An 18164-nucleotide genomic window follows, 5' to 3' on the forward strand; every position below is an offset into this window, starting at 1 on the left:
CTGTTTGTGAGGTTACTGTTTTAGGTTTCAGGGAATTTTCATGCTATTTTATTACCAGAATGAGGCAATTGCCAGATCAGTAGACCAGAGCTTATTGCACTGTTAATCTCTTGGCACAACTGAAATCACATGCATCAACTCTTAGAATCTGTTCATTTCTGGATTACCCAAACTCAGGAAGTTGGTTAGGAGGTTGTAAAGAGATACTAGCCTTATCTAGAAGTGTTTATCTTTCATTTTCCTGAAAGCTGGAGGAAGAACATAAACACGAGATAATAAAAACATATTATGGCTTGGATGCCCGTTTTGTGTGGGGTGCCTTACCCAGATTGCTAATTCAAGTAAGTACTATTACTGCCTTTTTGTAAATGAGAAAACTAAGGCTTTGAGTTTGTTAAAATAACTTTTCCTTATGTCACATTGCTAGTAAATGGTGGAGTTCAGAGTCAAACTTATTGACTCCAAAGTCCTTGCTCTTCATATTATACTAAGGAGGAGACTAGGAATGGCAAGAATGACAAGATGCCCACTGGGGGCCAGCAGCACAGCAAGCAACACCAGCATTCTGGCATTACCAGAGGGACAGGCAGGGGCAGGGCTCATCACAAGTTTTGCAGTGAACTTAAGAGGCCCAGTTCAGACCCTCCTTCTTGATGGCATAAATACAGGGAAGGGATTATCATGTGACAACGGCTAGCTTTTAAATTCAGGAATCATTGGTATACTGAAATACATGCAGCTTCATGAAGAACCTGTCTCCTATGCAAAAGGTCACGTAGATCTGGCATGTACTAGGGTCATTTTAAGTAGAGTAGAGGAGAGTGAGATGACAATGGGATCGTGCCACTTAACAGACTGACATCTTAAAAACTGATGCTGCAGGCCAGCCTCCATGCAGACTGAAGAACAGCTTCTGATACCACTTTGGGCAGAAAGACATATTAGAATCACAAAATCAAAATATTTATTTTGTTCCTTTGCACATGACACTGTTAAAACATTCCTACAGCAATACTGCTCTCAGGAGCTTACAATCTAAAACAGTCAACATGAATTGTAGACCCAGTGATTAAGGCATTATTTCAAATGCAGACTTTGTATCTTTAGGTGTATCTTCTGAAGAAATGGCTGGAGAGGGCAGGATCAAAATTACAAGACATGAGTATGTACTGCCTGCCTCACGCCCCAGCTCCGCATAAGGAACCCCTTGTGACTGGAACCTAATGCCCATACTCACAGCCTGATAGGGAATTTTTGACAATCCTACCATGGAAGTAGTGAAGAAACTTTAATTTCTAATCCTCTGGTGGACATAGTGAGGATTCTATTTGTAGCCAGTGAGGGTGCTGAGTGTTCATTAAAAATGAGAGACAGCAAGCACCTCAGATTTGTAATGCTGGGGAGGGTACTAGGTAGCCCTTTACCTAGCTTAATAGAAATTCCAGTGGGGCAATTGCATCAAGACACATACTTAAGGTCTCTACCAGGTTTATAAATACCAATTTCTGTTTGGTAGTTATATCCCTGGCATAGCAATGGCCACAGGATAAAAGAGTGAAAGATAAGGAGAAAGACAGCAAAGTAAGATGCCAAAGAAATGGAGACACAGTCTTCTAAGAGATTTGAAAATGGAAGAAAAAAATAGTTTAGATCCAAAACAGTCAACGAGGTCAGGCATTAAATTCCAAATGAACAGAGATACAGAAATGAAAGTCATTGAGATCACTGTGTCATCAAAATCCAAGCACTCAAGAAAGATGGAACTTAAGCTTTAACCTTTTTCTCCTTCACTGGCAATCTAGTCTAAGGACCTATAAAATTCATGTTTTTCAGATTAACTCTACCCCAAACACTTGAAGACTTGTCCCAAACTAAGGTTTCTGTGAGTTTCAAATTCATAGCACTTAAAAAAAAATTTGTAGCACTTTATCTTAACTGGCCTGGATTTTTCTCACCCCACTGATAAGGTCCTGTTCCTGGAAGGTATTTTATAGCAGCTCATGCCGAGAGACTTCTAGAGAGCACCAGAGTCACCACTGAGCATTGATTCTTATGTACAACTCATGGTTTTATTATTTCTTGGCTTCTAAGGAATAAAAGCTGTTTATACAACAGGCTTTTTTTTTTTTTTGGTACCAGGGATTGAACTCGGGTCCTTGTGCTTGCACAGCAGGCGGTGAAACCACTGAGCTAAATCACTGGCCCACAACAGGCTATTTCTATCTTAATGTTGGGCTGTTGAGTAGTACCTGTCATTCACTTTGCTCATGCTAAGTATCAGCACTACAAGGAGATGAAATGTAAGAAAAGTACAAAGTTCTAAATGTTGATTCTTGCATTTCAATCTCAATCCAGTAGGCTCAAAACCCTCTCTCGGTTCACAGATGTAGAAGTACACATTCTTTGATCTCCAATATTTAACTGGTACCCACAGAGAAAGTACAAATTTCAAAACCACAACACAGGACAACAGGATGACTGTGTTTTATCTCCTCTGCCCTGAGGCACAATTGGATCTAGCACCAAAGAGGGCAGGAATGAACAGACCAGCACAAGAAGAATCACTTTAAAGAGGTAGTTTGGGAACAAGACTGCAATGTAGACTAACAACTGAACAGAATAAAAATCCAATGTGATTCTTCATTGAGAAAAGAGGTTTTGGCCACGTGTGATCTAATAAAGCCCCCAAGAGTAATAATAAAGGTGGTCATGCTGGGTGTGAGAATGTACCTAGTATGGACATGGATGTTGGGAGCTGAGGAAAATCTGGGCATCAGCAGACCATACCTCATGTCTCTCTAAAGAGAAAGCTGGGCTTTTGCTCTTCTGGCCCATGACTGGCTCATTTATACTGCAGAGCAAAGGTCTCTCTCAGCCTTCGAACTGTTTCCAAGGAATCACAGATCTTTAAAAACAAGGACTAATGACTTTGTACATGCTGATGAAAGTACTTTGGTTATAGTCCTTCACACATGTGAGTGCACATACACGCAGTTGGAGCTGAACTAATGTTTTGGAATGATTAAGTATTGACCAGAAACATTTACTATGTGAGGTATGCCCAGACATACCACCTTCCAACCAGGAATTCAAATTCTCATGCCTAATATCGGGGAGCCCACCCACCTCAGGTGTACTTCCTTAGTTTTGTTTTGTTTTTTTGGTACCGGGGATCAAATTTGGGTCCTTGCACTTGCGCAGCAGGCGGCGAAACCACTGAGCTAAATCCCCGGCCCTTACTTCCTTAGTTTAAAGCAAATATTCTCAAAGTGTGGTCCTCTGGTCCATCAGCAGGGCATCACCTCGGAACTCAGAGATGCTAGATTTGGGGCACTGGGATTGAGGCCCCATAACTAGTGTTTTAACAAACTCTCCAGATGATTCTGATGCAGGTGAAAGTTTGAAAATTACTGCTTTGGAGGAAGACACGTAAAAGTAAAAATGAGGGGAAAAAAATTCTTTTGCTTTGTGCAGCTGGGACAAACAAAGGTATCAAATCAAAGTAAAATGCCAATGGTTTTATTTAAAAATGTCTAGTCTATTTTTTCAAATTGATTGTCTTTTTAAAAAATTTACAAGCTCATTCTAATAAAAATGTTAAGTGGGAACACAAGCTAATGAGTTAGCAACTCAAGAATACACACTCTACAAGTTCTGGGCCTATATTTAGTCTCAAAACCACTCCTTCGCACACTACCAAGATTTTGGTGCAAAACATCACACCTAGAGAAAGGCACAATGTATTTTCCCCTTTTGGGGTCCAGAGACTAGAGCACAATTTTTAATGTGAAGTTTGAGTTTGGGGGTTAGTTGGGCAAGAATATCCCTCAGCTGCCATCAATCCTGGCTGAAGTTAATCTCTTTCCATCACTGACCCAGGGAAAAACTACCAAATTCACATATTGTCTGTTAAAAACAAAAACCAAAAAACCCAAAAGATTAAAAAAAGGAAGCAGATGATCAAGTCATTGACTAGAAATCTACCCAGATTAGACAAGAATCTAGGATGATGAGGGAGAAGACATCTCATGGCTGGCTTCTCTTCAAGGGTATTGGGAATCTCGGCTTATTAGAAAAGACAGATTTTCCTCAGAAAAGAAACTGTAAACTAAACCTCTATTCACCAGGTGTCTATGTATGTGTGTAAAGAGACAGGAACAAGAAGGGGTGATTGGAGCAGGAATCGTGTCTTCCAGTCTTGAAATGCTTCCCACTGCAATCAATAAGGCCACACCACGGACTCTGATGTTAATGGCAATGCTCTGTGATGTCCACTACCACTGCCTTCTTCCAACTGAAGAGAAAGTATCCTGTTCCGGCCCCTGCTGCCACTGCAATGCAGAGATATCCATTGTAGGTCATGAAGATAAGCATGAGAAAGTAGCTGATGACCACTTGGATGATATGCAGCACTGTCTGCAGAAGGTGAGGAAAACTCAGCATCTGCTGCCTGGGGAATAAATAGGGATACAATAATCAGATTCACAGGAGCTCTGCAGATCAGAAGAAAGAGGTCAGCCTCAACTGGACTTCCTGACAGCCACTTGGCGACTCACTGGTAATATGCAAGTGTTTTATTGGTCCTTGAAACAAAATACCATAGGGCTGTCAGGATACAAGGACTGGACAGATATGGTTATGTGTTGTTGGTAGGAGCTACACTTTTTGAGAAGAGGGTAAAAGGAGAAGTAATCTTGACTTATCTCTACTCTGGATCCTGAAAAGGAAATCCTAAACCTTCACATATGTATTTGCTTGAATATTTTTGAGACTCCCATCTTTGCAAAGTTCACAGTCTACAAGAAAATGGAATTAGGGCTGGGGATTTAGTTCAGTGGTTCTGGGCGCCTGCCTCGCAAGCACAAGGTCCTGAGTTTGATCTCTGGTACCAAAAAAAAACAAAATGGAATTTGAATTGAGAGCTGGATGGTATAGTAGAAATTAGTGAATTAGAGATCAGGAGATTTTACTACTCATTCTCTGTGTCATCTTAAGGAAATCTCAACCTTTTGGGCCCTTAGGAAGCTCAACAGTGTAATGGAAATAAATAATATTATTTGCTTGAAATCAGGATGTTGACCTACAGGATCTTATAAAGTTTAATCTAGTTTTAAGATGACATTTATATTAAATCCACCTCAAAAGCATTTGCGAATAAATAGGAAAAACCAATAATCATTCAAATACTGTTAGAACACACACATTAATAGAGCTAGGTATAACTTTGTATAGAAAAGAATCAATTGCATTATGCCATTCTTCTATATCCTAACTTGAAATTCCTACCTTTCTTTATTTTTTTTAGTTGTTTTGAGAAAGGGTCTTGCTACGTAGTTCAGGCTGGGCTTGAACTCACTATGGAGCCCAGGCTGGCCTCGAACTTGCAGCAATCCTCCTGCCTCTGCCTCCTGAGTGCTGGGACTACAGGTATGTTAACACCATGCCCAGTTTGAAATTCCTAACTTGTTCATTATCATTTTATTTATTTATTTATTTATTTATTTATTTATTTATTTATACATACATACATATATACATACATACCAGGAATCGAATTCGGGACCTTGTGCTTGTGAGGCAGGCAGCACCACTGAGCTAAATCCTTGGCCTGTTAATTATTATTTTAGCAAATATTATAAAACATGGAAACCTTAGTTCCTTCTTCCATTGTGACAACTCAGAAGAAACATTTGGGTTTATAGAAGGGTTCCTAACACTCTGCCTTTGGCCTGTTACAACCCACAACTCCAAACCTTTCCAAAGACAGTTTTGATGGAGGTCATGTAGAATCACTAACTCAGGGAGAAGGGTACTACTAATAGCTGCTTTGCTGCTAAACTAAGCCAGTTCTGTAGAATTTCCATGTAGACCTGTTGAATCTTCTTACCCAACAGTTTTGTGTGTCTCTATGAGGATGGTTCCATTTGGTCCTGGGACAGGCATGGAATTGTAGCGAATGCTGACTTGTGACTTACGCAGGAGACCCTCTCGGGCTATCTTGAGTCCTTCATAGAACATTGCTAGTAAAAACACTGCCACAAAAGCTCCAGCCATTTCTAGATAGGGAAAGAAGAGACAGTGGTACTGTTAAACATGTGCGAAATCATTAGCCAGTATGTTTGGAGCGAGAAAGACAACATAGAAAAAGTGCTACTCTCAGTTTTTGAGAATAGTTGTATTGTTAGATTTTCACCTGACCAGACAGGAGAACAACTAAGATGTTGTTAGTGAAAGCCACTGCCTCTGCTAAAGAACGTATTTCATGTTTACTTTTTTGAGGGGAGAGGGTTGTTGAAGATTTTACCCAGAGCCCTGTGCATGCTAAGCACATGATCTACCACTGAGTTACACCCCCAGCCTCCAATTTACATTTTTCCTTCCTTCTTTCCTCCCTCCCTCCTCCTTCCCTCTTTCTTCCCCCTTCCCCCAAAAGGCTCTTGCTATTTGCCCAGGCTGGTCTCTCAAACTCCTGGGCTCAAGTGATCCTCTAATCCTGCCTCAACCTGCCAAGTAACTGGAATCACAAGTGTATGTTACTGGGCCTGGTTTTTATTATTATTGTTATCATATTAACCAGTTAAATTTTTTTTAAGATGGCATCGCTTTATGTTGCCTAGGCTGGCCTTGGGGCTCATGTGAACTTTAGCAACTCTTGAGTAGTTGGGTGCCCAGCTTACTTTCTGATTAAGGGACAAAAAAACTGTTTGCTTGCAATTCCAGAACTCTATGAGGCTGAAGCAGGAGGATCACAAGTTTGAGTCCAGCCTGGGCAATTTAACAACTCAGACTCTGTCTCAAAATTAAAGAAAAAAAAGGGGGAGAGACCTGGCAATAAACAGTGGACCCTTGACTTATGAACTCGATCCATTCCCAAGGGCTGGTTGTAACTCAAGTTGGTTGTAAGTGAATACAGCTGGGATCTGGATGTTTACCTGGGTATACACTTTAGATAACAAGAGGTAGATGAATCTTCCATTAACCTATTAACCCAAATTGTTCGTATGTCAGGCTAGTCATAACTTGAGGGTCCACTGTGGCTCAGTGCAAAGGCCCTGGGTTCAATCCCTAATACTACTCCTTCTCCCCCAATCATTTAAACAACAATAACCTTTTGGTCTGGCTACTTGATGTCATTAAATTAGCTGTTTTACATTAAAACACATAAAGTAAAATACTGAAAAAGGAAGTAAATCTAGGGATGGTGACGCATATCTGTAATTCCAGAATTTAGGAGGTTGAGGCAGGAGGATTATGATGAATTCAAGGCCAGTCTGGGCTTCCCAGTGAGATTCTATCTTAAAAAAAAAGAAAAGACAAGACAAGACAAGACAAGACAAGACAAGACAAGAAAAGAGAAAAGAAAAGAGAAAAGAAAAAGGAAACGAATTTTTTTTCTTTTTTTTTCCTCAGATGAGGTAGGGTATCACTGTGCTTCCCAGGTTGGTCTCAAACTCCTGGGCTCGAGCTGTCCACCCATCTTAGCCTCCCTAAAACAACTCATTTTTAAGTACCTAGATACATTTATTTTATTTTTTTATCCTTTGAGATAGGGTCTTGCTATGCAGTTCCAGCTGGCCTTAAACTCACTGTGTAGACTAGGCTGGCCTCCAATTTGAGATCCTCCTGCCTCAGCCTTCTGAGAGCTGGGATTACAGGCATGCATGACTATTCCCAGCTCAACCACATTTATTGAATAGACATTTCAATGCTAAGCTCTTCACCTTGTGAACTGCTGATAATGAAATGAGGGTATCACACTGCTAATTTAACATATTACCTGAACTAAATGTTCCCATTTCCCCCCAAACAAATTAATTCTGTAGATTCAAAGATAAGCCTGCAATGGAAAAAAAAAATTCCATGCAACAGGAATCCGAAAACAAGCAGGAGGAGCTAACTTATTTTAAGCCAAAGCTGATCAATTTTAGTATATATGCTGCTGAAGTGAGCATGCCAAAGCTAATCAAAAGAGACAAAGAAAAAAAAAAAGAGACAAAGAAGGACATTACAGAGTGGTTAACAGAACTATTCAACAGGAAGAGATAATAACTATAAACAAAATGCACCAAGCCACACTGTACCCAACTTCATAAAACAAATACTAATGGAAATAAAAGATCAGATAAACATAAATATAATTATAGTGGGAGACCTCAGCACTCTATCAAAATATATCAACTAAACAAAAAAAAATCAACAAAGAAATATCAGAGTTGAACCAAACTTTCGAACAATTGGACTTAATAGATGGCAACAGAGTCTTCCACCCAACAGAAACAGAATACACATTCTTTTCAGCAGCACATGCTACTTTCTCCAAAATAGACCATGTTCTAGCTAATAAAGCATACTTAAGTAAATGCAAAAGAATTGAAATTTTACCATGCATATCATCAGATAACAGTGCAATGAAAACAGAAATCAGCAAAAGAAACAGAAACAATGCAAACATACGGAAATTAAACAACACACTCTTGAATAATCAATGGTCACAGAAGAAATTAAGGAAGAAATAAGACAGACCCTAGAATTAAATGATAATGCCAGTACAACATACCAGAACTTATGGGACACAATGAAAGCAGTCCTACGAGGGAAGTTTATAGCTGTGAATGCCCTCATCAGAAAAGCAGAAAGCACCCAAATGAAGAATCTAATCATGCATCTCAAGGTCTTAGAAAAACAAGAACAATCCAAATTCAAAGCTTGTACAGGAAGGAAATTATAAAGATCAGAGTAGAAATCAATGAAATGGAGACTAAAACAACAACACGAAAATGGAAACAAAACTTTTGTACATAGGGAGGGAAGAAAGGCTGAGGGAGGGAAAGGGATAAAGTAAAATAAAATTTATTAAAAAAATACAAAGAATCAATGCATCAAAGAGCCGGTTCTTTGCAAGAATAAACAAAATAGACATACCCTAGCTAATTTTACCAAAAAAAAAAAAAAAAAGAAATAAAGAAAGAAAAGAAAAGACAAAAATCAATGCAATTAGAAATGAAAAAGGTCTGGCAGGGATTTAGCTCAGTGATGTCACGCCTGCCTCGTAAGCGCAAGGTCCTGAGTTCGATCTCTGGTACCACATACACACACACACACACACACACACACACACACACACACACACACACGAGAGAGAGAAATGAAAAAGGAGAAAAAACCCCAAAGAAATGAAAAAGGTGAAATCACAACAGATACCCCCAGAAAATTATTAGCAACTATTTCACAAACTTATATGCCAAAAAACTGGAGAACTCAGAAGAAACGGAGGGATTTCCAGATACATACAAATTACTAAAACTGAACCAAGAAGACTTAAAAATCTTAAATAATATAATAACAGGCAATGAAATTGAAGAAGTAATAAAAAACCTACTGACAGAGAAAAGCCCAAAACCAAATGGATTCACTGCTGAATTCTACAAGAACTTCAGGGAAAATTTAACATCATTACTCCTCAAACTCTTTAAAGAAATTGAGAGGGAAAGAGTATTCTGAAAATCATCCTTAGGTGCTAACATTATCCTGATCCTAAAACCAGACAAGGATTCAACCAACAAAGAGAACTACAGGACAATCGCTCTAATGAATATAGATGCAAAAATCCTCAGCAAGATACTGGCAAAAAGAAGTAACAAATCATCAAATAGATCATACACCATGACTGAGTAGGCTTCAACCCAGGTATGCAAGGATGGTTCAACATATGCAAATTGATAAATGTACTTCACATAAACTGAAGCAAGGACAAAAATCACATGATCATCTCAATAGATGCATAAAAAGCCTTTGACAAAATCCAACATCCATTCATCATAAAAACTCTGAAGAAAATAGGTATAAAAAGACATTATATCAATCTGATAAAAGCCACTTATGACCAAAATACTGCCCATATCACATGAAACAGGGGAAAACTAAAAGCTTTCCATGTAAAATCATGAAAAAGACAAGAAATGTCCATTATCACCACCCTTATTCAACACAGTCCTCGAAACATTAGCCAGAGCAATCAGACAAAAGAAAGAAATAAAAGGAATATGTACAGGAAAGGACAAAGTCAAAGTATTACTTGCAAATGACATGATCCTCGAACTTACAAGACCCAAAAAATTCCACCAAAGGCTCCTAAAATTAATAACCGAATTCAGCTATGTAGCAGGATATAAAATAAACACACAAAAATCAATAGCATTCCTCTACACTAATAATGAACTCACTGAGAAAATTAGAAAAACAGGGCTGGGGATGTAGCTCAGAGGCGCCATGCCTGCCTGGCAAGCACAAGGTCCTCAGTTCCAACCCTGGTACCAGGAAAAAGAAAGAAAGAAAAGAAAGAAAGGAAAGAAAGAAAAAAAGAAAGAAAGAAAGAAAGAAAAAAAAAGAAAGAAAAAGAAAATTAGAAAAACAGTACCATTCACAATAACACCAAGAAAAAATAAATACTTAGGAATTAACCTAACCAAGGAAATGAAAGACCTCTACAGTGAAAACTACAGTACTCTGAAAAAAAGGAGATCAAAGAGGACATCAGAAAATGGAAAAAATATTCTGTTTCTGGATAGGCAGTACCAATATAATCAAATTGAACTACAAATTTAATCTAATCTTACTCAAAATATCAACAGTATTTCTCACAGAACTAGAGAAAACAATCCTAAAATTCACATGGAACCAGAAGAGACCTAGAATAGCAAAAGCAAACCTGAGTAACGAAAGCAAAGCAAGAGGCATCACAATCCCAGATTTGAAGTTATATTATAAATGTGATTTTATAGTATCCTGTGATTAAAGTAGCATGATATTGGCACAAAAAGAGGTATGTAGATCAATGGAACAGAATAGAAGAAGCAGAAACAACTCCAGGCACATTTGATCTTTGACAAAAAGGCCAAAGACATACACTGGAGGAAACACTGTGTCTTTAATAAATGGTGCTGGGAAAATTGGATATCCACATGCAGAAGATTGAAGCTAGACTCATATATCTCACTATGTAGTAATGTAAAATCAAAATGGATCAAAGATCTAAATGGTAATACAGAAACAATCTGCTGGGACATGAAATCAACCAATAACAAATGCTGGCGGGGCTGTGGGGAAAGAGGAACCCTGCTCCACTGCTGGTGGGAGTGTAGACTGGTGCAAGCACTGTGGAAATCAGTATGGAGATACCTCAAAGAACTAGGACTGGAAGTCCCATTTGACCCAGCTATTCCCCTTCTGGGTATCTTCCCCAAAGAATTAAAAGAATCATACCACAGTGATATATGTGCACCCATGTTCATAGCAGCACAGTTTGTAATAGCTAAAACTTGGAAGCAGCCAGCTCAATTGCTCATCAACTGGAGACTGGATAAAGAAAATGTGCTTTGCTATACGTCTGTGCGTCACGGGGGGAGGTGCGTGTGAGGTCATCGCGCGGCTGGGTGGGCGGGATCTGGCGGTTTGAACGAGACGAAGACGGAACCGGAGCCGGGGTGTGGACCCGGTTCTCTTGACAGCCGAAGATGGCAGTGAATGTATACTCGACATCAGTCACCAGTGATAATCTAAGTCGACATGACATGCTGGCCTGGATCAATGAGTCTCTGCAGTTGAATCTGACAAAGATCGAGCAGTTGTGCTCAGGGGCTGCCTATTGTCAGTTTATGGACATGCTTTTCCCTGGCTCCATTGCCTTGAAGAAAGTGAAATTCCAAGCTAAGCTAGAACATGAATATATCCAGAACTTCAAAATACTGCAAGCAGGTTTTAAAAGGATGGGTGTTGACAAAATAATTCCTGTGGATAAATTAGTAAAAGGAAAGTTTCGGGACAATTTTGAATTCGTTCAGTGGTTCAAGAAGTTTTTTGATGCAAACTACGATGGAAAAGAGTATGACCCTGTAGCTGCCAGACAAGGTCAGGAAACTGCAGTGGCTCCTTCCCTTGTTGCTCCGGCTCTGAATAAACCGAAGAAACCTCTCAGCTCTAGCAGTGCAGCTCCACAGAGACCCATTTCAACACAGGGAACTACTGTGACTCCTAAGGCTGGCCCCGGGGTGGTGCGGAAGAATCCTAGTGTGGGCAACCGGGATGATGAAGCAGCTGAACTGATGCAGCAGGTCAATGTATTGAAACTTAGTGTTGAAGACTTGGAGAAAGAAAGAGATTTCTACTTCGGAAAGCTAAGGAACATTGAATTGATTTGTCAGGAGAATGAGGGGGAAAATGACCCTGTATTGCAGAGGATTGTAGACATTCTCTATGCCACAGACGAAGGCTTTGTGATACCTGATGAAGGGGGAAATGTCAGAATTCTTCACTCCAAATCATGTGCTTAACTGTAAAATACTCCCTTTTATTATTCTTAGAAGATTCACTGGTTTCTTTTCATAAGCAAAAAGTACCTCTTTTTAAACTTTGCAGAAGTTTCACTCCTTTTCCAATAAATTTGAGTTAGGAGCTTTTACCTTGTAGCAGAGCAGTGTTAACATCTAGGTGGTTCATCTGAAGAACAAAGAGGCTGACTGTGGGGCTTACCATGGGGATGCTGGTCACACTGGTTGCTGGAGAAGGTGTTTTTCTGTAATGCACTGAGGTGCCAACCTCAGTAGAGAAATGTAAAGACTGAATTGAATTTTAACCTAATGTGAAATCTTGGCAAAGAACGTGTTAATAAATGAATGCCTTAAGAGTATTTAAAATATGCTTCCATATGTTAAAATATAAAATGTAACAAGACAGAAGATTTTATGTGTCTGTTGTGCCTGGGAAGGAAGGGCCAGACCGTGAAACCTTCAGAACCTACTGTTACAGGCCTTGAAGGGTTATGTGAATCCTCACAGGCCAAGGCTTTCGCCCAGAAGGAAAGTTTAAGAAGTTGCTTTGTAAAGCCATTTGGTGTCATTGACCAACTGCATCCCTGCTAAATGCAAGCGGCATGGTTGCTTAGATGAATAGAGGGTATTCAGCCCTGAGGTGTTTGAGGTGAAGAGCTCCGATTTTTATTGAGCATTTATCTGATGATTTTTTTAGTTACCCCTGAAATTTCTGTTTATTATGTTTTTTGGGAAATGAGGTGTGTTCAGTTTTATAATTTTAACTACTGGGGACTTGCCACATCTCTGGGATTTGGACGAGAGTGTGTCCTGTTGTATTGTCTTTAAGTTTACCGTTAACATGTTCCTTTTCTCTGCTCCCCTTGCCCACTGGGACTCCTCTTTGGCTCCTAAGTTTGCTGCTTAGTGTTGAAAGTACAGCTGGCAGGTGATCTTGCTGCAAGTTCTTGCTGGACCTCTGGCAAAGGGAGTGATCAGTGAAGGCCATTGCTACCTTGGGATCTACAAGGCTGGGGTGTTTCGGTATCTGCTGTCCACAGCTCTCCACTGTTACCTGAATACTTTGCCAGTGCACTAATCTCTTTGGAGATAAAATTCACTAGTGTGTTACTAAATGTTAATTTTCTTTTGCAGAAAATACAGTACCATGTCTGAATTAATTATTAATATTTAAAATATTTCATTCCTTAATTCTCCCTCATTTGCTTTTTGCCCATGGACTATTCAGTCCCTTTGTTTGGCAGAATCCTGCAAAACGTATGTTACCCACTACTGAGATTGTTGAGCCCCTGATGTGTTTGTATTGATTTGTTTCTGGTGGTAGCTTGTCCTAAAATGTGTGTAGAAAACAAGTATTTTATGATAAAATAACTGTGTAGTGCAGGCTCTGTGTGGAATTCAGAGGAAAACCCAGATTCAGTGATTAACAATGCCAAAAAATGCAAGTAACTAGCCATTGTTCAAATAACAGTGGTGCTATTTTTTTGTGGCCCTTTTAGACTTTTGTTGCCCTAAAATTCCATTTTATTGGGAAACCATTTTCCACCTGGTCTTTCTTGACAGGGTTTTTTTCTACTTTAAACAGTTTCTAAATAAAATTCTGTATTTCAAAAAAAAAAGAAAATGTGCTTTGTTTTATAAAATGGAGTACTACTGAGTCATAAAAAATGAGAAATTAGAGACATTTATAGCTAAATGGATGCACATTGAAGTGATACACTTAAGTGAAATAAATAGGACACACGTGTGAATACTGAATAGTTTCTCTAGTGTGAGAAACTGAAAGTGTAAATAAGGACTAAAAGGTATAACAGATAGTTAGAAATAGGAAGAAAAGGGGCAAAGGGGAGGGGGAAGTGGGAGGGGTAGGGGAAAGGAAAGAAGAGAATGGAATTAATATGAGAAAATGGAAACAAAGTCTTTGTAAATAGGGAGAGATGGAGGAGTTGAAGGAAGGGCAGGGGAAGGGGGAAAAATAAGAACCAAGAGAGATTATGTAAGGGTGCAAATTTTCAATAATGAATGATATTATATTGTATACCTAAAATGTACCAATAAAAAAAAATAATCTGCTGGAAAATAAAATAGGTAAAACTCTTGAAGACATAGGTATAGGCAAGGACTTTCTGAATAGAATCCCAATGGCACAAGAAATAATACCAAGAACGAACAAATGGAATAATATCAAATTAAAAAGCTTCAATGCAGCAAAAGAAATAACCAATAGACAACCTGCAGAATGGCAAAAATTTTTGCCAGCTACTCCTCAGTCAGAGTACTAAAATCTAGAATACATAAAGAACTCAAAAGAATTAGATTCCCCAAAAGACTCAATCAAAAAGGACAACTGAAATGAACAGACACTTCTCAGGAGAAGTACAAATGGCCAATAAATGAAAAAATATTCAACACTGCTAGCTTTCACAGAAATGCAAATTATAAGTACATCTTAACCCAGAAAGAATGGCTTTCATCAAAAAATCAAATAATACCAACTGCTAGCGAGGATGTGGGGAAAAAGGAACTCTTTTACATTGTTGGTGGGAATGTAAAGTAGTACAACCACTATGGAAATCAATGTGGAGATTCCTCAAAAAATTAAAAATAGAAATTCCATTTTACCCAGGTATTACCCTTCTAGGTATTTTCTCAAAAGAGTTAAAGGCATCACATTATAGGGATACACTTATACCTATGTTAATAGCAGCAAAATTTATAATAGCAGATCTTGGAAACAGATATATGTCCATCAACAAATGAATAAAGAAAATGTGATGTTTATACACAATAGACTGCTACTCTGCCATAGAGAAAGATAAACTTGAGGTGGTCATGGGCAAATGAATGTAATTTGAGAACATAATTTTAGGTGAAATAAGCCAGACACATAAGCTTAAATATTGCATGGTTTCTCTAATGTGAGAATTTCTCTCTCTCTCTCTCTCTCTCTCTCTCTCTCTCTCTCTCTCTCTCTCTCTCTCTCTATATATATATATGAAGACAAATAAATAGGAAGTAAAAGTTCAAATAATTCCCCAAATTATCTATTCCATTGTTTCAAAAATATTTTATGATATATGCTAATTTATTTCATTTATACTACTAGTTTCTCTATTCGTTGAAAAGAAAGTTTTGTCCTTCTATTTGTTTGTTTATTTTTTTTTTTGGTACCGGGGATCAAACTTGGGTCCTTGCACTTGCACAGCAGGCAGCGAAACCACTGAGCTAAATCCCCAACTCTGTTTGTTTCTTCTTTGTAAGAGAGTCTTTTTTGTGTATGACTTACATTCTGAGTAACATTTTGGGTATTCTTTTAAGATCATGATAATGAAATAACTTATTATTCTTTAATTGTTTTGTTATGAAATTTTTATTTTTTCATAGAAGAGTGCTTTGCATATTTTCTTCATTAATATCTACTTATATTATTAATACAATTAAAATAATTAAAAAAGAAAAGAAAGCCAGTCCAACAAACTGTGGGCTCTTGCAATCTGAATTTAAAGCATACCAATGCAACATAGAGACACAAAGAGATGGGTGTTCAGCTACCCCAAAATTAGGAATGATTAAGAATCAGGAAAAGATAATGAACCATTATTTGGTACACTAGAAACAGCTCTGGTCTAGGCAGCTCTAGAAGGCCTGGGTCCTTGTCCTAGTTCTAACATATTAAGTCTATAGTATTTAGGGCAAATCATGTCATAATTTGAGGTTAATGTATCTGTAAAACAGGAGTGTTACGGCTTGCATCTAGATATGCCCCCAAAGCCTCATGTGGTCATAGGTAGGGCTTTTCAGCGGTGGCTGGATATAGAATGTGTGATGCTGGGATCAAGGGTGTGTGATTATTAAATTAGTCCACTGACTGGTTTGGTGTAGTTCTGAGTGTGGGTAATAGGAAGGCCTACTCTGAGTATGAGTGCTACCTGCCCTAAGGGCATGTACCCTGGATAGAATATAAGGGACAGAAAGATGCTGCCACTGACACTTCCTACTTTGCTGTTTCTTCACTGCTTTGCTGCCTTCTGCCTGCCATGAACTTTTTCTCCTCTGCAATGCCCCTCTGCCATGGAACCAGCTGAATATGGAATGAAACCTGTATGAATTGTGAGCTACAATAAAACTTTCCTCCTTTAACTTTGGGTGTCAGGTATTTTTGTCTTAGCAATAAGAAAAGTAACTAAGATGAGGATTATATTAGATCAATACTTTTTAACATAAGCTTATTTTGTGGAATTTGAACGTGTCTGTTGTGGTCAGTCCAGGACCATTAATTTATCAAATAAGGAAACCCTGGGAAAAAATGAAAGGATGTAAATCGCAGAAGACTTCTATCTAGGATCTGTATTATTTTTAAGAGTTTCAAAACATACACATGTTAATTAAGGGAGATTTACTGGAGAACCAAAATATTGCATTTTCCACGTTCTAGTTAGGGAACAGGAAGCATTAGGGTTATATAACAGGACCAGACTGATTCAGATATTAGGTCAGAAAGAGGTGCTGGGTATCCAAATTCTTTATCACCATCTCTCATGTGATTGTCACCTTCAAACACCCATCACCTGATGGCTTACTCACCTCCAGCTGTATTAATCACCAAACCGGAAAACAATAGCTTCACATTCTCAAATCCAAAGTAGAAGGTCATAGGCTGCCAGAAAACCAAAATAAGTTAATTAGAGATGACTGAAGACAGTAAATGAGAATTATAGGCAAAGAGGCCTAGTAAATTTAAAAGTAAAGGTCTAGATAAGAAGAGACATTCAAGGAAGTGGGAGGTTTCCACCCTCAGTTTAGTATTAGTACCAAAATACTGAGCAAGAGAACTGTCCTGTGCTTCTGCCAACTCGTGTCTTTTCCTTTTTCCTACACAAAGCATAAAGACCAGAACTTAATTCAGAAAAGGGTGAATTTCAAAAGAAGGGACTAGAGAAGAAAAGAACCCTAAAAATCTTGGTTCTGGTGCGTCTCTAATTTCCTACATGAATTTAGGCAAATCAGTTGATTCATATTTCAGGATCTGCCTTAGCTTTTCCTTTTAGGTAAACTGACCTTCAAAGATAATAACTTCCCAGTACTAAAATTCCATTATTTCCATAACCCGAGTGGGTGGGAAAGGGCTTGCATCCCCCTCTCCCATGGCACTCACCATCATCATCATGTTGCCATCTCCTCCACCGTGGGAGTGTGAGGCTGAAGTTGTTGGGTGATGGTGAGACGGTGGCATAGTGCTGCTGCTGTTGTCCATATAGTTTTTCCCCTTATGATGGGAATGATCCATTTTTTCCAGGAAAGTTGAGAGCACTGAAGAGCCTAATACCACCAAAATTAAAAAATATTTATGTGTATATATATATATATGTGTATATATATATGTGTATATATATATAGCTTAAGGATAGAAAAATATTGTTTTTTAATTTGCATAAATTTCAAAAACTTGGTTTACATAGAATTTTATCCAATGAATGAATGCTTTCCTAGAGTCTTTACTCAGAATTATTTTTCATAATCTATATATGGAGAGATGTACCTTGGGCTATTAGAGATCACCTTTGGAGACTGTAGCAGAAACGATCCATACTTAAGTTTTACACCTAACCCTTCTTTACTCAGTAATTCTTACAGAATTATTCTTTTATGAGACATATTTAGCTGGGAGTGGTAATGCATGCCTGTAATCCTAGCCCTTGGGAAGCTGAGGCAGGAGGATCGCTATGAGTTTGAGGCCAGCCTGGTCTACATAGTGAATTCAAGCCCACTCTGAGCTACATAGTGAGACTCTGTCTCAAAAACAAAAACAAAATAAAACAAAGAAAAGAGACATGTTTA

The 18164-nt window shown here is 38.5% G+C and overlaps 1 protein-coding gene and 1 pseudogene across 2 annotated transcripts in view; one reads left to right on the plus strand and one right to left on the minus strand.

Moving 5' to 3' along the window:
- Positions 1–941: 941 nt before the first annotated feature.
- Slc31a1 (solute carrier family 31 member 1) overlaps positions 942–18164 on the minus strand; it is a 46200-nt gene continuing 28977 nt past the window's right edge. For both annotated transcript variants that reach the window (XM_004849559.4, XM_013073634.3), the window contains exons 2-5: positions 17482–17645; positions 16911–16983; positions 5888–6056; positions 942–4450 (exon numbers count right to left, since the gene is read on the minus strand). In XM_004849559.4, coding sequence (XP_004849616.1) covers positions 4249–4450; positions 5888–6056; positions 16911–16983; positions 17482–17613 — 576 coding nt within the window. In that variant the 5' untranslated portion in view covers positions 17614–17645 and the 3' untranslated portion in view covers positions 942–4248. The remainder of the gene's footprint in view (positions 4451–5887; positions 6057–16910; positions 16984–17481; positions 17646–18164) is intronic.
- On the plus strand, positions 11445–13944 carry LOC106009753 (microtubule-associated protein RP/EB family member 1 pseudogene; annotated as a pseudogene).

Source organism: Heterocephalus glaber, unplaced genomic scaffold (assembly GCF_053883595.1).
Source record: "Heterocephalus glaber isolate CG9 unplaced genomic scaffold, H.glaber_assembly_v1.0 deba00001479, whole genome shotgun sequence".
Lineage (NCBI taxonomy): Eukaryota > Metazoa > Chordata > Mammalia > Rodentia > Bathyergidae > Heterocephalus > Heterocephalus glaber.